This window comes from Meles meles, chromosome 4, assembly GCF_922984935.1.
Source record: "Meles meles chromosome 4, mMelMel3.1 paternal haplotype, whole genome shotgun sequence".
Classification (NCBI taxonomy): domain Eukaryota; kingdom Metazoa; phylum Chordata; class Mammalia; order Carnivora; family Mustelidae; genus Meles; species Meles meles.
In genome coordinates this window covers 9,138,708-9,157,256 of record NC_060069.1, presented here as the reverse complement: position 1 = coordinate 9,157,256, position 18,549 = coordinate 9,138,708, and the positions used below count along the sequence as shown (strand labels likewise).

The window sequence follows — 18,549 nt, the reverse complement described above, 5'->3', positions numbered from 1 at the left end:
ACCAAGAGCTGCTGAGCGTGAACAAGAAACGTGTTCTTTAAACCCATCTCCATAATCCAACTCAGAAAAAGCATTTGGCATGATTTTGATGCTCTCAACTGTTAAATCCCCATGTCTCTCTCCACATAGGACACCCAATAACACTGTGACAGGGGACCGTCATGCCTTTTGACCCTGCGTAATAATTCCAGCTGATGCTAAGTGAGTATGACCGATGGTGATTCAAGAGGCTGTGGCCGTCACTTTGGCAGACTGGGGTGCAAGGCGCCGAGGGTTTCTTGCCTCCTCTCTCTCTCATACGTAAAATACTCCTGCAAGAAGGACCTCTAGAGATCAAATCAGATACTTTGGTTTTATAAATGGGGAAATGGAATCCAGACCATAAACCATTCATCTAGCAACTCACAATCATTCATCCAGCAAACACCTACCGTGTACAAGATCTTTGCAATGCACAGCAATAAAATTCTATCATTTAGATATTTGGCCTATGGCCCAAATTTCAGAATACTCCTCCCTTGGATGTTTTTAAGTTTATGCAAGTTTCCCATCTAGAGACGGTCAAATAGAAATATATCCCAAGCACAGGAACTGGCGAACTTTTCTACAAAGGGCAAGACAGCAGACTGTGTGGGCCACAGGGTGTATCACAACTACCCAGTGCTGACACTGCAGTATGCAAGTAACTATCAGCAATAACAGGCGTGACTGTGTTCCAATAAAACTTTATTTACAAAAAAAAAAAAAAAAGTCTGCCTTCTAGATTTGGCCCACAGGCTATACTTTGCTGACACCTGCCTTCAGTGAATCTCATTTGACAATGACCTTTTGGGGCTGCAGATCTTAAGTTTGCCCTAATCAGATCATATTTAATCGCAAACCTCTCTTAGATTCATAGAAGCGAAGAAGTATATATAAAGGAAAAATCACAGGACAGGAGTTTAGAGAATGAACCTGTAGCCAGCTATTACAACTACCCATAAAGCACAGGGAAGGAATAGGAGTGATAAATGGAACTGCTCCTGCCCATCCAACCAAAGAGGGATGGAAGTTTTCATCTACATAACCAAACGCTGAGCCTCCCTAATTGGGTATCATCTCTTCTCCCCAGTTCAGGAAAGATGATGTTCCTAGGATATTAGGCAGATTCCCATCATCCTGTCCCTATAGGCAATAACTCCCATCCATTCTTGCTGGAGGCAAGTCTAAGCTGGGCTGCTTAGCTTGGTTGACGGGACAGACTTGGGGCACTCGAAGGGTCAATAAGGTCTGATCTTCCCTGAGCCCATTCCCTGGGCATGGGGTGGGGGTGGGTTGAGGAGCAGGGGGGTCAGCATCCTTCCCTGTTTGTGTCTGCTTTAGAGAAAGCGGATCTCAAAAGTGGCCCCAGCCAGCTGCAAAACCAACAGGGTTCATCACTTGAGAGAGTGTTGCTCACCTGAGCCATTGAGTCTGAATTTGAGAATTTGGGGCAAAAAGCTCACAACTTAAAAATAGCATCAAAAACTTGGCTGAAAGGGTTCCCAGATGACCCTCCCGGATCATATCACACAGACTCCTGTTTGACGTGAGTCAAAAGAAGATGGGACTGGCAGGTACGCCCAATTATGCCCCAGGCTCTCCTCCAACTGCCTGCCGCTTTACAGAAAGGGAACTCCTTTACAAAGTTATAACCGCCTAGCAGAATGTAGGCCCATCAAGGAATCCACGCCACCTCTGGTCAACTCACAGAAGTGCTTCGTGTCAAATTTCAGCTCTGAACGAAATGACAAGTGAGCTCCTTGCATCATATTTCTCTATTTGTTTTGGATGCGGGATGGGCCTCCGTGACACCAAACATCTGGGTAAACATTTTTAAAGTGTGTCTGAACCAGTGATCCAGGTGTTTATTGTCAAAAAGACCAAAGAATCAAAGGGCTGGAAGATTTACCCTCTTTCCAGCTTCTCATCCAAGCCTCTTCTACAACCCAGTCACCGTCCTAACCCTGTTGCCGCATCTCCCTTGGTTCATTGGTTTCTACAAAAATAAAAAGAGATTTGAACTCATTCATTGATCATCGGTTGAGAACTACATTGAGTTATGTCAGCCCTGATTTGGTTGATTTTACTCAGTAAAATTTAACGATGCCATAAAGCATTAAGAGCCAGCCAGAGCATCAGAGTCTGAACAACCACGGACCATTACACACCAAAGGAAAGTATCTACTAGGACTTCTCATTCCCGTTAGATAATGAATAAAAATGATGGAAAAGGGCAGTATTTCGGTCATTAGTCCACAATTAAACACAACTCGGCTGCCAACAGGACACAAAGCCACAGCTCTGGAGTCTGATCGTTCATCTCTTCCTCCCACCGTAACGAGGCAGCAGGATTGAGCCCCCAGCTGCTTCCCTGGGCTTCCCTTTTGCAGGCACGTGCCCTGGGGAACCCTGAAGGCAACACACGTCATAAACATGCATGAACTGTGTCTTCATAAATGCCCTCAGCTGGGATAGAGATCCTCCGATGAATAATAAAGTCGCCACATCTCAGTTTGGTCTGGGAGAGACAGTTTTCTTTATCGTAAATGTGCATACACATACATACTTACACACGTAAAAATGTAAGAAAGCAATTCCAAAGCAGGTCAGCCTTTTCTTTAGGAAGCTGCTATCACTAGAAATATAGTCTAAGGCTAAAACACACATGCACACACGTACATGCGCACACACATAAAACATTTAGGAGGAAATGAGACATGTCTCATCTTTGCTGGCTACAAAGGTCATCGAAACAAATTAGGGTTGAGAATCTAAGAAAAATGGTACTATTTGCATCGTGGGTTAGTACAATTCCCAAAAGGTGACCCATTTTAACTTCTAATACTGTAAATGTGGACAGATTTAACCTAAACAAACAAAAGCTCTTTGGGGGTCTTTAATAATTTTTGAGAGTGGAAAGGGGCCTTAAGACCAAAAAGTCTAAGAATTCCTGATTTAGTGGAAGGAGTACGCATTTTGGAGTAAGATGGTTTTCAGATTTGTTTTGTCTCCTCTGTCTCCCGCTAGCTGTGTAACCTCAGCCGAGTTACTCAGCTTCTCTGGGCTTCCATTTTCTATGGATCAGACTAATTACCCTTATAATTTTCTGCTCCAGCAGGTTTCCTTGCTGAAAGATGATATCCAGAAGGTCAGGACTATGTCTGTGTTGTTCATGCCAGATCCCCTGAGCCTAGCACAGCACATGGTATGATACATGATAGGGTCTCAACAAATAATTATGAACTGATAGACTGGATAGTTCTGAGGATTAAATAAGATATATGCACAAGGTGACCGGTGAGGTGCCTGGCATCTAGCCAATGTCACAGTGGCTCAGTAAATATCAGAGCCCTTTCTTTACCACTAATGCTGTTCTCAGTTGCATCACACAGGAGAGCAAATGCACAGCTTGTCTGCAGGAAGTGAATATTGAAGACTTGGTTCTCAAAGGGTGGTCCCCAAACCAGCAGCATCAGCCTCACCGGGGAAACTGTCAGCACATGACTTGGCTCCAGCGCCTGACCGACCGAATCCGAACCTGGCAAAGGGCTAGAAGATGTCCATTTGTGTTGTGACAAGTTTTCCAGTAGAGTCTGACTCTGTCCTGAAGTATGAGAACCACAGCTTTGAGACATGCATTGGGTCTCTCTGAAAAGAGTATTTTATGCGAGTAGCATTTTAGACTTTGATAGCAGAGAGTACCTACTATGTCTGCTGTTGGCTGCCTGGAATCTTTCCTTGAGCAAAGGTAGAAGATACATAGAGTCAACTGTAATAAATGTCTGTTGCTAGGCCTTGCAGGGCAGTGTGATTGATTTTGCATTCTGGCTGAGTATCTGGGGGCCAGCGCTAACCGTACGTTGCATCTGAAATAAAGCTGGAACCAGCAGGGACAGAGGAAGTTTTATCTTAGCGAAACCCCAGCATAACCCTTGAGTCATCTTTGTGGCTAGGCACAAAAATCTGTGGGTAGGAACAGAGACGGGGGAGGGGAGAAAGGTAAATGGTTGTCGGTGGTTGTGGGAGGCACACACTTTATTGCTGATTTCTTTTTTTTTTTTTTTAAGATTTTATTTATTTATTTGACAGAGAGAGAGAGAGACAGTGAGAGAGGGAACACAAGCAGACAGAGTGGGAGAGGGAGAAGCAGGCTTCTGGCCAAGCAGGGAGCCTGATGTGGGGCTTGATCCCAGGACCCAGGGAACATGACCTGAGCAGAAGGCAGATGCTTAATGACTGAGCCACCCAAGCGCCCCATTATTGCTGATTTCTATCAGACCTTTGGAAACACACTCCTAGTCTTCACAACTCCCTTACAGTAGAGCAAGCCACTACCATTTGGGTAATCACTCGTAAGCTCTAAATTTTGAGGGGCGTCACCAGCCAGTACCAGTGACAATTTGAATAATTTCCATGTGCCTGCAATCCGATGGGCACTTGGGGCACTACGGATATACACCGTATCCTTCGAGGCTCCCCGCTAACCTAGGGTACAGGCACTACCATTACTCATTTTACATGTGTGGAAATTGGACTTTGAGAGATGTAGCAGAGCTGGGATTCAAACCCACAAATGCCTGACTAAAAATTTATGCTTTTCACTAAAAGTTCTACGTACCTATATATAGCACAGAGTACAGCCTTGTGAATATAATGGAGCACATTTTGGGTAGAGGCTATGATTCAAGGAATGAAGTAAAATTCACACAGACTCAAAATAATCCCCCCCAAAAATCCCATAAATTGTTCATCAAGTACAACATATACTGTATTACATACACAATGTCTACAGTAAGAGATCTGTATCACTTCAAACATTAATTTAGATTATACAATGTAGAATAATCAAAATACAGTGAGAGTATTTTTAATAAATGAGAGAGGGTGTAGAGTTGATTTTGAGCCAGTTCAATGTCCACTGTGGCCACTCACAAATCTGGCTTCACGCGGGATACATGCTAAGGGAGTGGACACGCACCCAGGGTGACAGAGAGTTACGTACGTTCCAGAAGATTCTAGGCACTCTGGAGTTATCACAAGAAGTGCACTATACGGCTGTTTTCCAGAAAAGCTTGTGCAAAGCCAGGGGAGTGGGCACAGCCATGCATGGTGACATTACAGGGCAGGAGCTAGGGCCTAGCCAGGCCATGAGATAACTTGGAAAAGGGGATCTGAGCCTTCATGAGAGAAGCAGCTGTAGAAGGATGGAGAAGAAACAAAGATACGGAACAGGGATTTGAACAAAACACCCCAGCTCTGGAGGGGTGGGGGCACCCTAGATTTGAGTCCTCCCCTGTTGCTAGTGCTTTGGCATTGACCCAATTATTTATAATGTAGGACTAATGATATCTAACCCACAGAATATGTATTTGTAGTGATTATGTGCGTGTTTATGTTTATACAGCGGAATAATTTATTTTTTTATGCGAGATAAATGTGCATTATCTCAAATAAATTAAACTCACTCTTGAAAAGGTACTGTATCCTCCTTTACATCTTTTCTGGGAAGAATGGAGAGGAGGAGTGGGAGGCTAAGACATAAGTAACACTTAGTGCACACCTATGACGCAGGTCCTCTGCTTTATCCCCGTTTTTACAAACAAAGTAATAAGGCTCAGAGAGACTTGGTAATTTTCCCAAAGCCAAACAGCTATTGAATGGCAAAGCCAGCATTCGAACAAGTTCTGTCTACCTTCAAAGCTGAAGCCACTTCCTAACAAAGCTCAGCAAATGTTTGTCTGCAAATTTAAATGCAAATGTTTGTCTGCAAATTTAAATGCAAATTACCAAATTGCATTGCAACCTAGTGATTTCCTGGCACACTCCTAAATAAGAGTGAGGAAGGAAGCCACATTGCCACGCAGTCAACCAAAGCTTTCTGAGCAACGGCTGGATGCCTGGATATTTGGGGTCCAGCAGTGAATGAGGCAGGGACAATCGTGCTCCCGTGAAATGGGGAGGAAAGATTCATGCAGCACGCGGGGCCCAGACAAAGGGTACAGAATCCTCTGTCTTGCCCTAACTCAACCACCAAACAGCTTGCGTGAATGAGTTCACCCTGCTGAGACTCAGTTTTCTTATCTGAAAAATGGGAAAGAGGTGTACCTAATTTGATAGGATTGTCCAGCTCTCACATTCTCTGATTTCATAAGAGGTTTTTACTTTCCTGTCTCTATAAAATTCAGTCGGGCCATGAGCTGTGATGAATGTTACTCACTGGCCCCTCCCAGACCAAACCAACTATTTCTACCCTTTTCCTCTTATCAGGACTTTCCCCCAACGTGCCCAGCCCCTTGGCTGTGGTGTCACAACCACAAGTTCTCACAGACAAAACTCCTTGACTTCTCCATTTGGTCACTGGAATTTCTGCCTCTAATTGACTTGTTGAAACAACAGTACAAAACGTAACAAAGACATCAGAGCAGGCCCCCTATGCCCCCAGGGTCTCCAAGTAAGTTAAAAGCTTTTCTGTCACTTGAAAGATGATGATAAAACATTTCATTTAACCATTCTACTACGACCCTTATTATTTTTCATTTTTATTGATATTTCTATTGAATACACCTTTCAGTATTTTAAAAAACAGAATCCTTATTTAGATTATTCCAGACCCACCCCTCAGTGATGCGTTCCTTGTTGTGTTGTTATACTTCTTTCATGTTTCCTCTAAAAATCACTTTCCTGTTTAAATGGATTATTAAGTCAGTTATATGGGCACTTATCTTATGATAGAGATGAAGCTAAAATCCACAGGGTGGTGGTAGGAGCTGACTGGATTTAAGGGCCTCCATCAGCACAGCCAAACAGACACGCAAACCTAAGTGCACACTGAGTGAGATTTCCCCCCGCCCACCCACCCCGCACCTCCCCTCCTCCTTCCTCTCCCTCAGAATCACCCTCCCCAGACCAGGTTCCTTGATAATCCAGGGAGAAGCAAAAACACCTGAGTATAATGGGCTTGAGGGACCATTTCCCAGGTTCTCTGAGACAAAGCAAAGGATTCCCAGATCTCTCAACCTACAAAACTTGCTCATCTCGCTCCTCGCACTTAACCTCCATGAGTTTCAGTATCTGTTCTCATGCACCTGTCTCCCCGCAAGCCTGCCGCTTCCAACGATACGAACGTCATGTTTATCCCCAGTGCCTAGTACAGGTTTTGTGATCAATTATTTTTTTATTTGTTTATTTATTTACAGCATAACAGTGTTCATTGTTTTGGCATCACACCCAGTGCTCCATGCAGTACGTGCCCTCCCTATTACCCACCACCTGGTTCCTCAACCTCCCCCCCACCCCCGCCCCTTCAAAACCCTCTGGTTGTTTTTCAGAGTCCATAGTCTCTCATGGTTCATCTCCCCTTCCAGTTTCCCTCAACTCCCTCTCCTCTCCATCTCCCAATGTCCACCGTGTTCTTTGTTATGCTTTTGTGATCAATTATTATTCAACAGATGGATAAATGAGATCCTTCTGCTGAGGGAGTGGGGGCATGGATAAGAGAGAAAGAAGCTCATGTGTTAAGAAAAGGATGAAGTTTTGGGGCGCCTGGGTGGCTCAGTGGATTAAGCCGCTGCCTGAGGCTCAGGTCATGATCTCAGATCGAGCCCCGCATCCTGGGGCTCTCTGCTCCGTAGGGAGCCTGCTTCCTCCTCTCTCTCTGCCTGCCTCTCTGCCTACTTGTGGTCTCTCTCTCTGTCAAATAAATAAATAAAATCTTTAAAAAAAAAAAAAAAAGAAAAGAAAAGGATGAAGTTTTGAGGGAACTGTTAAGAGAAGGGACACGGCAGCTAACCTTTGCCTGCCCACTAAGCTACTGGACCCTGTTAAACATTCCACATTCACAACTACTACCCGCCCCATTTTCCGGATGCTAACACCCATGCCGGTGAAGGAATTTATTCTGTCTGCAGCATGAAAACTGTAAGCCCCAAATTCAAACCAGGTATTTCTGAATCCAGACTTCTTCCACTGGTAAGAGGCCCCAGTGTGAGGAAACAGAGGGTGGCCAAACTCAGGACAGCGCATCAGGCTGAACCCTAAGAGCAGGCAGGCTGTCCAGTTCCTGGGCAACCCAAGCGCCCCACCGGATTCCGAAGGCAACATCTTTTGTCTTCTCTCTGAGGCAATTTGGACTGGAGAGTAAGAGGCGCTGGTAAAACCAATACTTCATACCTGAGCACAGCTTTGGGGTTCAGTTAAACCCCATCGCTGAGCCTAGAAGTCGGGTTCATGGTCCCAGGAGGTGGGCTCTGCCGGTGCTCGCGCGCCCTCTAGCGACCGTCTACTCTAAAACCAACTTGCTCCAGCCCTTCCCCCTTGCCTCAACAGCTACCAGGGGCGGGTCCTTCCCCTTGGGCCCCTGCTCACTTATTTTTGTTCCTCCTCTCCCTCAAAGCGCGAAGAATTGTCCTGCAGAGGTTTGAAATCTCTTCGATAAGAAAGGTCTTTTAGTCAAGACACCTTAAACCTGAGACGGTTTCTAGGCTTAACCTGAAATACTGTATTTTTCCCCTGATGTTTCCAAGGAGAAATGTTTCTCGTTTTTTAAGTAATAAGAAATACAAAGTTAGAAATATTACATTTTGGGGCGCCTGGGTGGCTCAGTGGATTAGGCCGCTGCCTTCGGCTCAGGTCATGATCTCAGGGTCCTGGGATCGAGTCCCACATCGGGCTCCCTGCTCAGCGGAGGGCCTGCTTCCCTTCCTCTCTCTCTGCCTGCCTCTCTTGTGATTTCTCTCTGTCAAGTAAATAAATAAAAAATCTTTAAAAAAAAAAAAAAAAAAAAAAAAAAAAAAGAAATATTACATTTTGAGCCAAAGATGGAAAAACAACGTTTTAGAGTTTGTTCTTTTTGAATGGACCTTTAATTGAAAACAGAATAAAAGATTCCCCTGTGAGTTCCTGGAAGTGTACCCACTCATAAACTCTCTTTGTTTATTTTATTGATTCAATTATGACATTTAAAATAGAAAACTAAGACTGTGCATGAACAATTCTTCACAAAATATGCACATTAACTGAGATGGCTGCAGACAATGATTTTCTACAAATTTAATCACATCTACTGGGTAAATATTGCATTGGCTCCAAGAGAGAACAAAGTTGTAAGTCCCAAGCCTGCTCGACAAAATACTCCATTAGAGGCAGGAGCCACTCAACCCACTATTCTCAACTCAGTAAAAATTATCAGTGTCCGTGGCACTAGAGACTGGCACCACCACAGTAATTATCTCCAGGGAACCTGAGTCTCTATACAGAGAAAGGAGTCATCGGGGGGTTGTGGAGTGAGTCCCCTGATCTTGACCAAGTCACCTCTCTGAAGTTTAGCTTCCACATCTGTCAAATTAAATAGCTAGAGTCAAGAGATGATCCCCAAGCTCTCTTCCAGTTTGGAGAGTCACAGATACAAAGCGATAAAGTTGTTGCTCACAGTTTAGAAATGAGCCCACCACAGGCCAACTCTAAGTTGGCTCCCCGCGACCCAGGAGTGTACTAAAACCAGAGAACTGGAATAAACCTTTCCAAACAAGGCATCCTTACCACTCTCTTCCACTTTTCAAAACTGCCTTTCAAGCTTCCAATATTTACTGACCTAAAAGCTAGTGGTTGTCAAGAGGCTTTCCAAAGAATACAAGAGCCCAAGAAAGGACTTTCCGGGCTTTGCCAACTTAGGGAAAACATATACTGTATCATATATATTTAGTAATTCATAGATGAAACAGAAAGCTCCCACATAAATGAGATTCCTTGTGCAGAAAAGATGAGAAGTATATGCAGGCACTACGATGACTTTATTATGCGGTCACACGTGTTAGCAGGCATCCACTCAGTGAAGTTAGTGCTAATCAAGGCCTTACTATCTATCATCTACTTCCAATATCACACGAAAGACAGCACATCATGCCTGATCCAATTATTGAGCTTGATTTTGGACTTTCACCAACTTCCACATAAACACCTTTATTCAAAGAATGGATTTGTAACACCACCACTCATTTACATAACATGCTTCCCTCAAAAGAAAAACCATTATAGAACTTTTAGGACATCCTAAAAAAGAAATTAAAGTCCTATAAACTGTTCTTTATCACCTACATTCAATCCGGAGAAAGGGAGAGTGAAATGGAATTCTATTATTGTAGGCTGGAAGGTCGGTTCTGATTCAAGACCATAGAATGGTCTTGAACCATGTGACATTTTTTATTTTAAATGCATTTTAAATGTCCTGTTTGGGTATTTTGTGATTCTGGGCTACTGGCTACTGTTGCCAAGGCAATATGACTTTGAGTGACCATATGGATCCAAAGGGGTTTTTGTTTTGTTTTAAAATATTAACAAAACGAAAATGGAAAGATCAAACATAGAGAACAAATTTAGCCTTTTTCTTCTTCAAAATGAATGAAATACAGATCTTCTGGCCATATCTCTGGCTAAAAAATAAAAGATTCATGAAGTGACTTTCCTAGTGTAGAGCCTTTTTCCCAGTCTGTCAGGCTGATGCCATCAAAGTGCCCTTCTTACTCTTTGTTCTGGATTCAAATCCCCCTGAAAGTGTGAGCATTAATGACACATAACATCAACTGTTCACCTCCAACACATTTGCCTCCAAATGGAAAAATCCTTTATATGGATTAAGGTGGTCATAATGATCCAGAGTATTATGTTTCAAGGTACATAAAAAGGCTTGCTGCAAACCATGGGAAAACATTCAGTTGGGTTCCAAAAGATTCAAACACAGATTAGAACAAAGATTCCACTACTGACCCACTTTTTTCTCTGTGGTTATTTTTTATAGACACTAAAATCTTAAGGTTTTTAGTCATGGTGGACTCAAATCATCTGGTGATAGGAAGAATCAAATCTTCCTTTTTTTTTTTTTTTTGGAATACTACATAAAACTTCTTTGGAAACAGGTTAACACCTTTTCCCTACTAACTGGAATGAGGTATGTTTTAATCAGAAATCCACATTCAGATCAAGAAACACTTTAATACAAGAGACTTTTTAATTAAAACCTCTAAAAGCAGGATTACCCTAAAAAAAAAAAAAAAACAATGATTCAAGCCAAATGCCATGTTGCTACCAGAGACCTAGAGATAAACAGGAAGTCTTTTAAGTACAATTTAAAAACAATGCACAAACCTCAGAGCTATTGTTTTGAAAGAAATACTTAGAAACTCTAGTGAAGTGGTTGTCTCATGCTGGGAAACTCGATGGACCCCATCTGTGCCCGCTTCCAATAAATTATACTAGAAGAGTGTCTGGAAGGATAATAATGAGGCTGACCACTCACAGGAAAGGTAAAGTTTGACGGCCAAGAGAGTTTTCACATGGTAACACATGAGTAGACCTTGGGTTCCATTATAGGCAAGCTCTCCTCACCTAACCATTCAAAACTGCCCAGGATTCAACATCCACTCCTGCTATGGACTTCCTTTTATGTAATGCCCAGGGAACATCACCTAGTTTTGATGTGATTTGAGTTTGATCTTGTAAATCTGTCAGAATCTTCCCATCAGAGATAAATGAGGGATTCTGGTCTTCATTAGTAGGCACTTAACACAGGCGTCCTACCTGCATTTGCCAGCCCTTCTGTTTTGATCCACTTCCCTGCATGTGAATACCTTTGACCTACTCTGAGCTCAGACCCCTGATCTGCAAGAGCAACTCTGTCAGTCTCTCTTTAAAAATAGACAAGCCAATAAAATGAATTTAACCTAGAAATGGCAGCTTAGTAAGGGAAATGAAAACATCAGAAGTTATTTAATCACAGCAATAGCCATCCTGAGCTCTGTCTTATCTGCTGAGTAATAAAAAGAAGTGGGACCTTCCTAAACTTGAAGGGCATCAAATAAGTAAAATACTTGTTTGTCTCTGGCTCTTGCTGGGGGGGTGTGTGGGGGGGGGGTGTGCTAATGCAGGTTAACCAGTGTATACTAACTACAATACATTGTCATGGATTCAAAACATCTATGCTCTAGGAAAGTCGGGTTTCCTGGGGAGAGAGGTTTTTTTGATGTACAGCCAAAAAAAAAAAAAAAAAAACAAAACAAAACAAAAAACCCCACCCCACAAGCATCTTTGAGAATAGGGGTTGTTAGGAGGGCAATCGAAGGAAGGAACAAGGAGAAAACTATTTCATTTGAAGTTAAGATGATTTTTCACTAAGACTACTAGGCTTTAGTCTGTTTAAGGACACTTTAAATACCTTGGACAGCTCAAAAATGCTGTTTAGGAAAATGAAAACCACGTGAGCCAAGAACAATCAGAGCAGTGCTTTAAAAATCCCTGGCAAAGCAACAAGAGGAAACAAGGGAATGAGGGTTGGTTTTGCATAGTTTTGAACACAGGTGCAGAGGAATGAGGCATCTCCTCCCAAAAGACACTGAAATCCTATAGCATCAGTGGGTCAATATGTATGATGGGGGAGAGGGGCGGGGAAGGGTTGTTCTTTCCCGGTATTTCTCTTACAAAGTTTCCCAGGACACTCACCCCTCCCTAACTCATCCACCACCACTTCTCTGGCCATCTTTCTTCCCTCCACCTCGGGAACCCCCACAGCCCGCATTTCCTAAGCTTGAGCCCCTGGGATCACCGCTGCAGTCTGTGATACTTCTTGGAGACTCCCAAGTTCTGGGACTGGAAGCCAGTCTTGCAAGGACACCTGGGGGGTGCAGTGGGATCTGGAGGGCAGGATGGGAACTGGAGCCTTAAAGCCCACCCACTTCTTTCAAGGGAAAAGAGTGCATCTTCCTAAGAGTATTTCATCCCGCTCCCCACTGGATAGTCATCAACACTGAGACTTGGCATGGATCACCTCCAAATTGTCTCCCTGGATTCTGCCCTAACAATCCACCGGCTTCTCTTATCCCACAAGGGGTTCTGATCTCTTTAGTTGGACATGGCTAGCTGTTTGGTAATCCCTCCAGTCCGACCCCTGGCCCCCTTTCCCTCATGGCTACTTTAACAGAAGAAGGAGCGCTGAGGGACTTGGTTGAATCAAAGGACTTGCAAGCCTACTGATTAGTTTTAAGCCCGAGAGGCCCGGCCACAATTACATACTATTGGGACCTATTGTAAGGCGGGTGGAGGAAGGAAGCTGAGAGGCTAAATCCAACAGCAGCTAGATCAAGGACTGACCACCGCTACAATTTCCCAAAGCGTTCTCACTGTCAGAGGGGGAGGCTGCAACTTCAGCCAGGACTCTCCTCCCCTCCCCCTCCCCGATTTCTGAAACAGCAATGCCCGCTCCCCCCGCCACCGCTTGCGGGACCGGATTCCCGGCAGGTGTGCTGCTGTCCCCTCCGCGGGCTCGCTCCCCACCTTGCGCGCCCCACCCCACCGGGGCGAGTTGAGCGGACAGCAGAAGACGAGATGCATGGGATCAAAGTTCCCTCGGATTAAAGACGGGGCTCGCAGCTGCTTCTTAAAACAGCAGCAGCAATGATAAACAAGCAAATCCGAGCGAAACCCAGCGCACCTCAAAAGTTGGTCTTGCTACGCAGCAGCCCCGAAGGACTTTGCCATCGCAACGCCCCAAGAACACGGGAATGCAGAGTTGGCATCTACTTACCTGGAGGTACCAACCTCGAAGAGTAGCAAGAGAATCGAGCCTGGGACGAGGTCTGTCCTACCCCTAGGATGCAGAATCCGGCTCTGGAGTGGAGGTGGTTGGTGGTGTAGTTGGTGGTGGTGTGAGGGGGGGTCGGACGCCCTTCCCCCTCGTCCTCTCAGGCCACTTTAGCAACAGCGGACGGGAAAGATGCAGAGAGGGGAGTTTGGTCTCTCCGGAAACCCGGACTCCATCCTTGGAGGTGGGGGCTGGGGAAAGGGTGAAAATGTTGGAGGTGGAGGCTGAGCTCTCAGTAAACTCAGAGAGTAAGTGGAAGGTACGGGGAGGAAGCCGGAGGGAAGGGAGAGGAGACGGGAGGAAGGAAGGGAGGAAGAGACGGGGACGCGAGGGTGGTGGGGAGATGGCAGCTTCGCAGAGAGGTTTCCACCTTCTGACGAAACCCATGCGCCCGGCAACCGGCGAGATACTAGTTGGGAAACCTCGGCGCGAGCGCCCCCTGGGGGGTTCCGGCGGAGGCGAGCCCTGCCCCGGGAACGCGAGCCCGCGGCCCCGCCCAGCGCGGGCACTGGATGCGGGGGCGTGCTGCCCGCCGGGCTCCGTCGCGAGCGCCGGGCTCCTGGGGACCGTAACTGAGTTCTCCAAATGCTTAGACCTCATCTCCGCTTCAGAATAACGCGGTCATATCTGGGTGGGCGTGGGAGCCGTGCGTCTTCTTGCACACATGCAAGGAAACTTCTTGAATGGATGTTCAACTGCCACCAAACATGCAGATATGATATTGCCCACTTCCGTATCTTCGGGGTCGCACAAAAGTGCCTGGCATATGGTAGGAGCCGAATATTTATTTTTTTAGTACATAAATGCATAAATAATTGAACGGAGGGGGCTTTTCTTCATCACACGTGTTCCTGAATACATCCATCTCACAAATCAGTATAAGATAAAGAAATTAACTTAGAGTACTATGTTTTTAAAATATACAGAAGCATGCTGTCTTATGTCAGGGGTAAGCACTGCCACATGCCATGAAGCACTTTAGGAAGAAAGTATGGCTTTCCTGTTCCAAAACTTATTCAAAGTCAAATTCAGATAAAGGAGCAGTAGAAAGACTTCCTGCGCATTGTGTCTTGTTGTTTCTGCAACAGCAGATAAACTAGACAACTACCTGTCAGCATATCGCCACACCATACCTCTCAGGTATCGTCAGAATCACATATTGGGCTTCAAAATCCTTAAGGGTTAGAAAAAAGGCTGTCTCGACATCGGGTTGACATGGAGGATGATACCATATAATATGGACAGGAATGCAGGGAGAGAGGCGGCTCTTCCTCCCCATCCTCTTAACAAGGCTGCTCTTCATGTGAAGAGGTTATTAGCCAAGAATTTTTCACCAACCAGAATTCTCAATTTCAAAGGGCAGAGATGGAGAAATAATGCAATAAGGAGCAGGTGCCCCACTAATGGTTCTATCAAGGCAATTAGGAAGATGTTTGAGATGTGAGAGAAGAGTCTTCAGAATGAAAAAACCAATACTATATTTCTTCCCTCAGCTCAGCGCTCAAGACCTTCTGAAGTAGATAACACTAAACATTGACCCTAGGATCTTAGGGAGCTTGCCTATACACCGAAGCTCCTTTGATTCACTTTCATTTAAAAAGCTTGGATCATGTGGCTAAACATAAGCCAATCAATGCACCCCAGGATATGGGATCGCCCTGAAGCACCAGGCCTTCTCCTGTGTCTGGGAGCATTCCGTGTGCTCTGTCCCGCTCCTGGAGCCAGAGTGGACCACCACCTGATCCACATTAACTCAGAGTGAAACATAGGGATAGCTCTCCAATATAGTTTCAAGATCTTCCTATGGGGAATAGGGGGATTGATGCTGAGCACATAAAATCAGCCTATGTTTACTAAATATGAAAATATTAAGTCAGAAAGTATTGCAGGTTTAATTAAGAAGTAGGCTTGGTGGGGCACCTGGGTGGCTCCGTGGATTAGGCCTCTGCCTTCGCTCAGTTCATGATCTCAGGGTCCTGGGATCCAGCCCCGACATCAGGCTCTCTGCTCAGCAGGGAGCCTGCTCCCCCCCTCTCTCTGCCTTTCTCTCTGCCTACTTGTGATCTCTCTCCGTCAAGTAAATAAATAAAATCTTAAAAAAAAAAAAAAGTAGCAGCCTCGGTAATGAACTTGAAGTTTGAGCTGGATTGAATTTGCAAAGATGAAGGGGAATAAAAGAAAGTGATTTGCCTGTTGATTTTGTTCCCTTAAATTTAAGTCTTGTGAAGCAAAGGTCTGTTTTGTTGTCTTGTTTGTGATTGTGACCCCAATGCCGAGTTCAACATCTGTCCTTAGCAGTCAATAAACGTTAGTTAAATTAGATTTTTAAAACTACCTTAGAGATCATTTAACACAAACCCCTTATTTTCGAGGCATGCTGAGCATGTACTATTTCCAGGCAATCTGTTAGGCACTCTTTTGACCATCCCATCTAATTTTCTCAATAATCTGCCCAGGTAGGTTTCATGATTTCTACAAACCTGGGGTTTGGGTGGTCAGAAAGTCCAGACTGGGGAACACAACTAGTTAATAACTAGTTAAGGAGAGTATTAATGGAAGTTTTAATGGAAGGAAGTATTAATGGAGTATTAATGGAAGTAATCAATGGAAGTATTACAATTAATGCTTAATACAATTAATATAATTATTAGTGGAAGTATTAATGGAAGCAGGCTCTGAAGGAACAAGGCAGATTGACTGAACACATGAACCATGGAAAAGAACGAAGAATACAGTCAGAACCCATAGGGAAGAATCCAGTACAATCATCTCTGGCCCCCATGTTAAAAGCACAGACACACAAACTAAATGCAATGCCACAACTTATGACAAATATGGTTTCCCCTGCCAGCCGGCTTCAGCTCCCTAATTAGAAACAGTTGCCTGCAAGTCAGTGTGCAGAACACACATGCAGCTTTTTTTCCAGAAACTTGATTTTTTTTTTTTTTTTTCAAGGCATGACACTGAAGGTAAATTCAAAGAGGCTCTTCTCAGGGCACATAAAGGAGAATTTACCCCCACCTCTCATATGAAATCAATAGCTTATCTCTGTAAAAGAAGATCTATAACCTGCTAATGAACTATGGTTGCAGTTACTGCCCCCACAGCAAGTTGCTCACCAGCCAGAGTCCCTTCAACATCGTGACATCGACATCCCGTTATCTGTATCACTCACCTCCTTCCAATTCTCCTTTTCGTGGATTCTGAGCTGCTGGGTTCTACAGCCATCATCAAAATTGTCTAAATCCAAGCCACAGAGTCACGGTGCCACTGGTGTTCCCAAGCTGCGAAGGAGGCTCCAGTTCTGAGTAGATCCCCCTCGCCGGGTCTTTGTTGGTTAACATAAGGGGAGACATCCGCTCACTGTCCTATGCCAATATGAAATACACCCCACCCATCAGTGTGACAAGGGAAATGCTGGAATGGAGCCAGGGAACAAAAGGGAAGAAATGTGAATTCTTACCAATGCAGTTGATACCATTTTTTAAGGGAAGCAGATGATGAAGGGGAAAAACAGGCAGAGTCAATGCCCTGCATTAAAAACCCTGGATCCTTCCTTGAGTGAGTCAGGGTGAGCATTTTGTTTTGAAACTGAATTTCTGTTTTCTTTTTTCCTTTCAAGCTGTAGGATGGTTACATACTCAACGAGTCAAAGGGATGGCTGTAAATAACAGGATTTATTTTTGAGGCTTTGATTCAAATAAAAACCTTGCATTTCCCCCCAGGGTTATTTATAGCTCAAAAAAAATGTGTTCTTTTTTCTTTTTCATGTGATTTTGAGAACTGACTGATAGGTCTTCCTCTGTGTTTCTGTAAATGCCTGAGAAAGGTTGTATTACTGGAAAGCAGAAGGGAAAGCTCTAAGAAAGCCCTTCCGGGATGCTAAGAGTCAGAAGAGAAGTGATGCACTGGTTCCAAGCTGACACAGGGATCAGACCTTCCCCTGTGCTGCTTCTAGACGGCACCCTGTTTGACCTCTGGGGTCTCACCCATCAGTAACAAGCTATGCTATGAAGGGGTGCCTTATACTTTTGTCTACCAATAGATGGCATCAAAATCCCTCTAGCTTTTCTTCAGTACATTAAAAAAAATAAAAGAGGCAGAGAGCATTTTCTGAGAGTTTGCATGATACCACGGGTGATGTTTGAAAGGATGCTAAATCAGCTCTTATTTCAGAGAAGGTTATCCCATTTGTCTCTTAATTAAGACTCTCAGTCACCCCTCTAAGCCTTAGTCTCCTCATGATGAAAAGAAGGCATTTGTCCAAACTCTAGCTCTGGGATTCTGCTTTTTAGTTACATAATGTCTGCCTAGCCACAGCACTCCTCGTATTTGTGATAAACCCATTAAGACTCCATTCTTCTGGGGTGCCTGGGTGGCTCAGTGGGTTAAAGCCTCTGCCTTCAGCTCAGGTCATGATCCCAGGGTCCTGGGATCGAGCCCTGCATAGGGCTCTCTGCTCCACGGGGAGCCTGCTTCCTCCTCTCTCTCTGCCTGCCTCTCTGCCTAGTTGTGATTTCTCTCTGTCAAATAAATAAAATATTAAAAAGAAAAAAAGACTCCATTCTTCTGGTTTAATGAGTGTTAGTATGTATCTATCACTCTGTTGCAGAGACTGCTATCTGCCTAGACTGTAATCATTTTTGTTTGTTTGTTTTTCCCTATGAAGAAAAGCACAATGTCACAGGCAGGGGGAAATGTGCTCATCCCCAAACCGTCATTACTCAGCCTTTCTTGCAGATAAGATCGCCATGTGACAAAGGTCCAGCCCTGCACTAATATGGTAGCCACCAGACACATGTAACTAACTTAAATTTATTAAAATTCACTTAAATAAAACTAAAAATTCATTTCCTCAGTCATCCTAGTCACATGTTTAAAATTTTTTACTTTTGGCTTGA

General features: G+C 44.3%; 1 protein-coding gene across 2 annotated transcripts in view; it reads right to left on the bottom strand.

Moving 5' to 3' along the window:
• Positions 1–17,003, bottom strand: part of CPNE4 (copine 4) — a 505,564-nt gene extending 488,561 nt beyond the window's left edge. Inside the window, exon 1 of one of the 2 annotated variants that reach the window (XM_046001314.1) lies at positions 16,824–17,003. In XM_046001314.1, the coding sequence (XP_045857270.1) occupies positions 16,824–16,879 (56 nt within the window). In that variant the 5' untranslated portion in view covers positions 16,880–17,003. Of the gene's footprint in view, positions 1–13,591; positions 14,028–16,823 lie in introns of those variants that run through there. The other variant, XM_046001315.1, reaches the window with a different exon arrangement.
• Between the last annotated feature and the right edge of the window lie 1,546 nt (positions 17,004–18,549).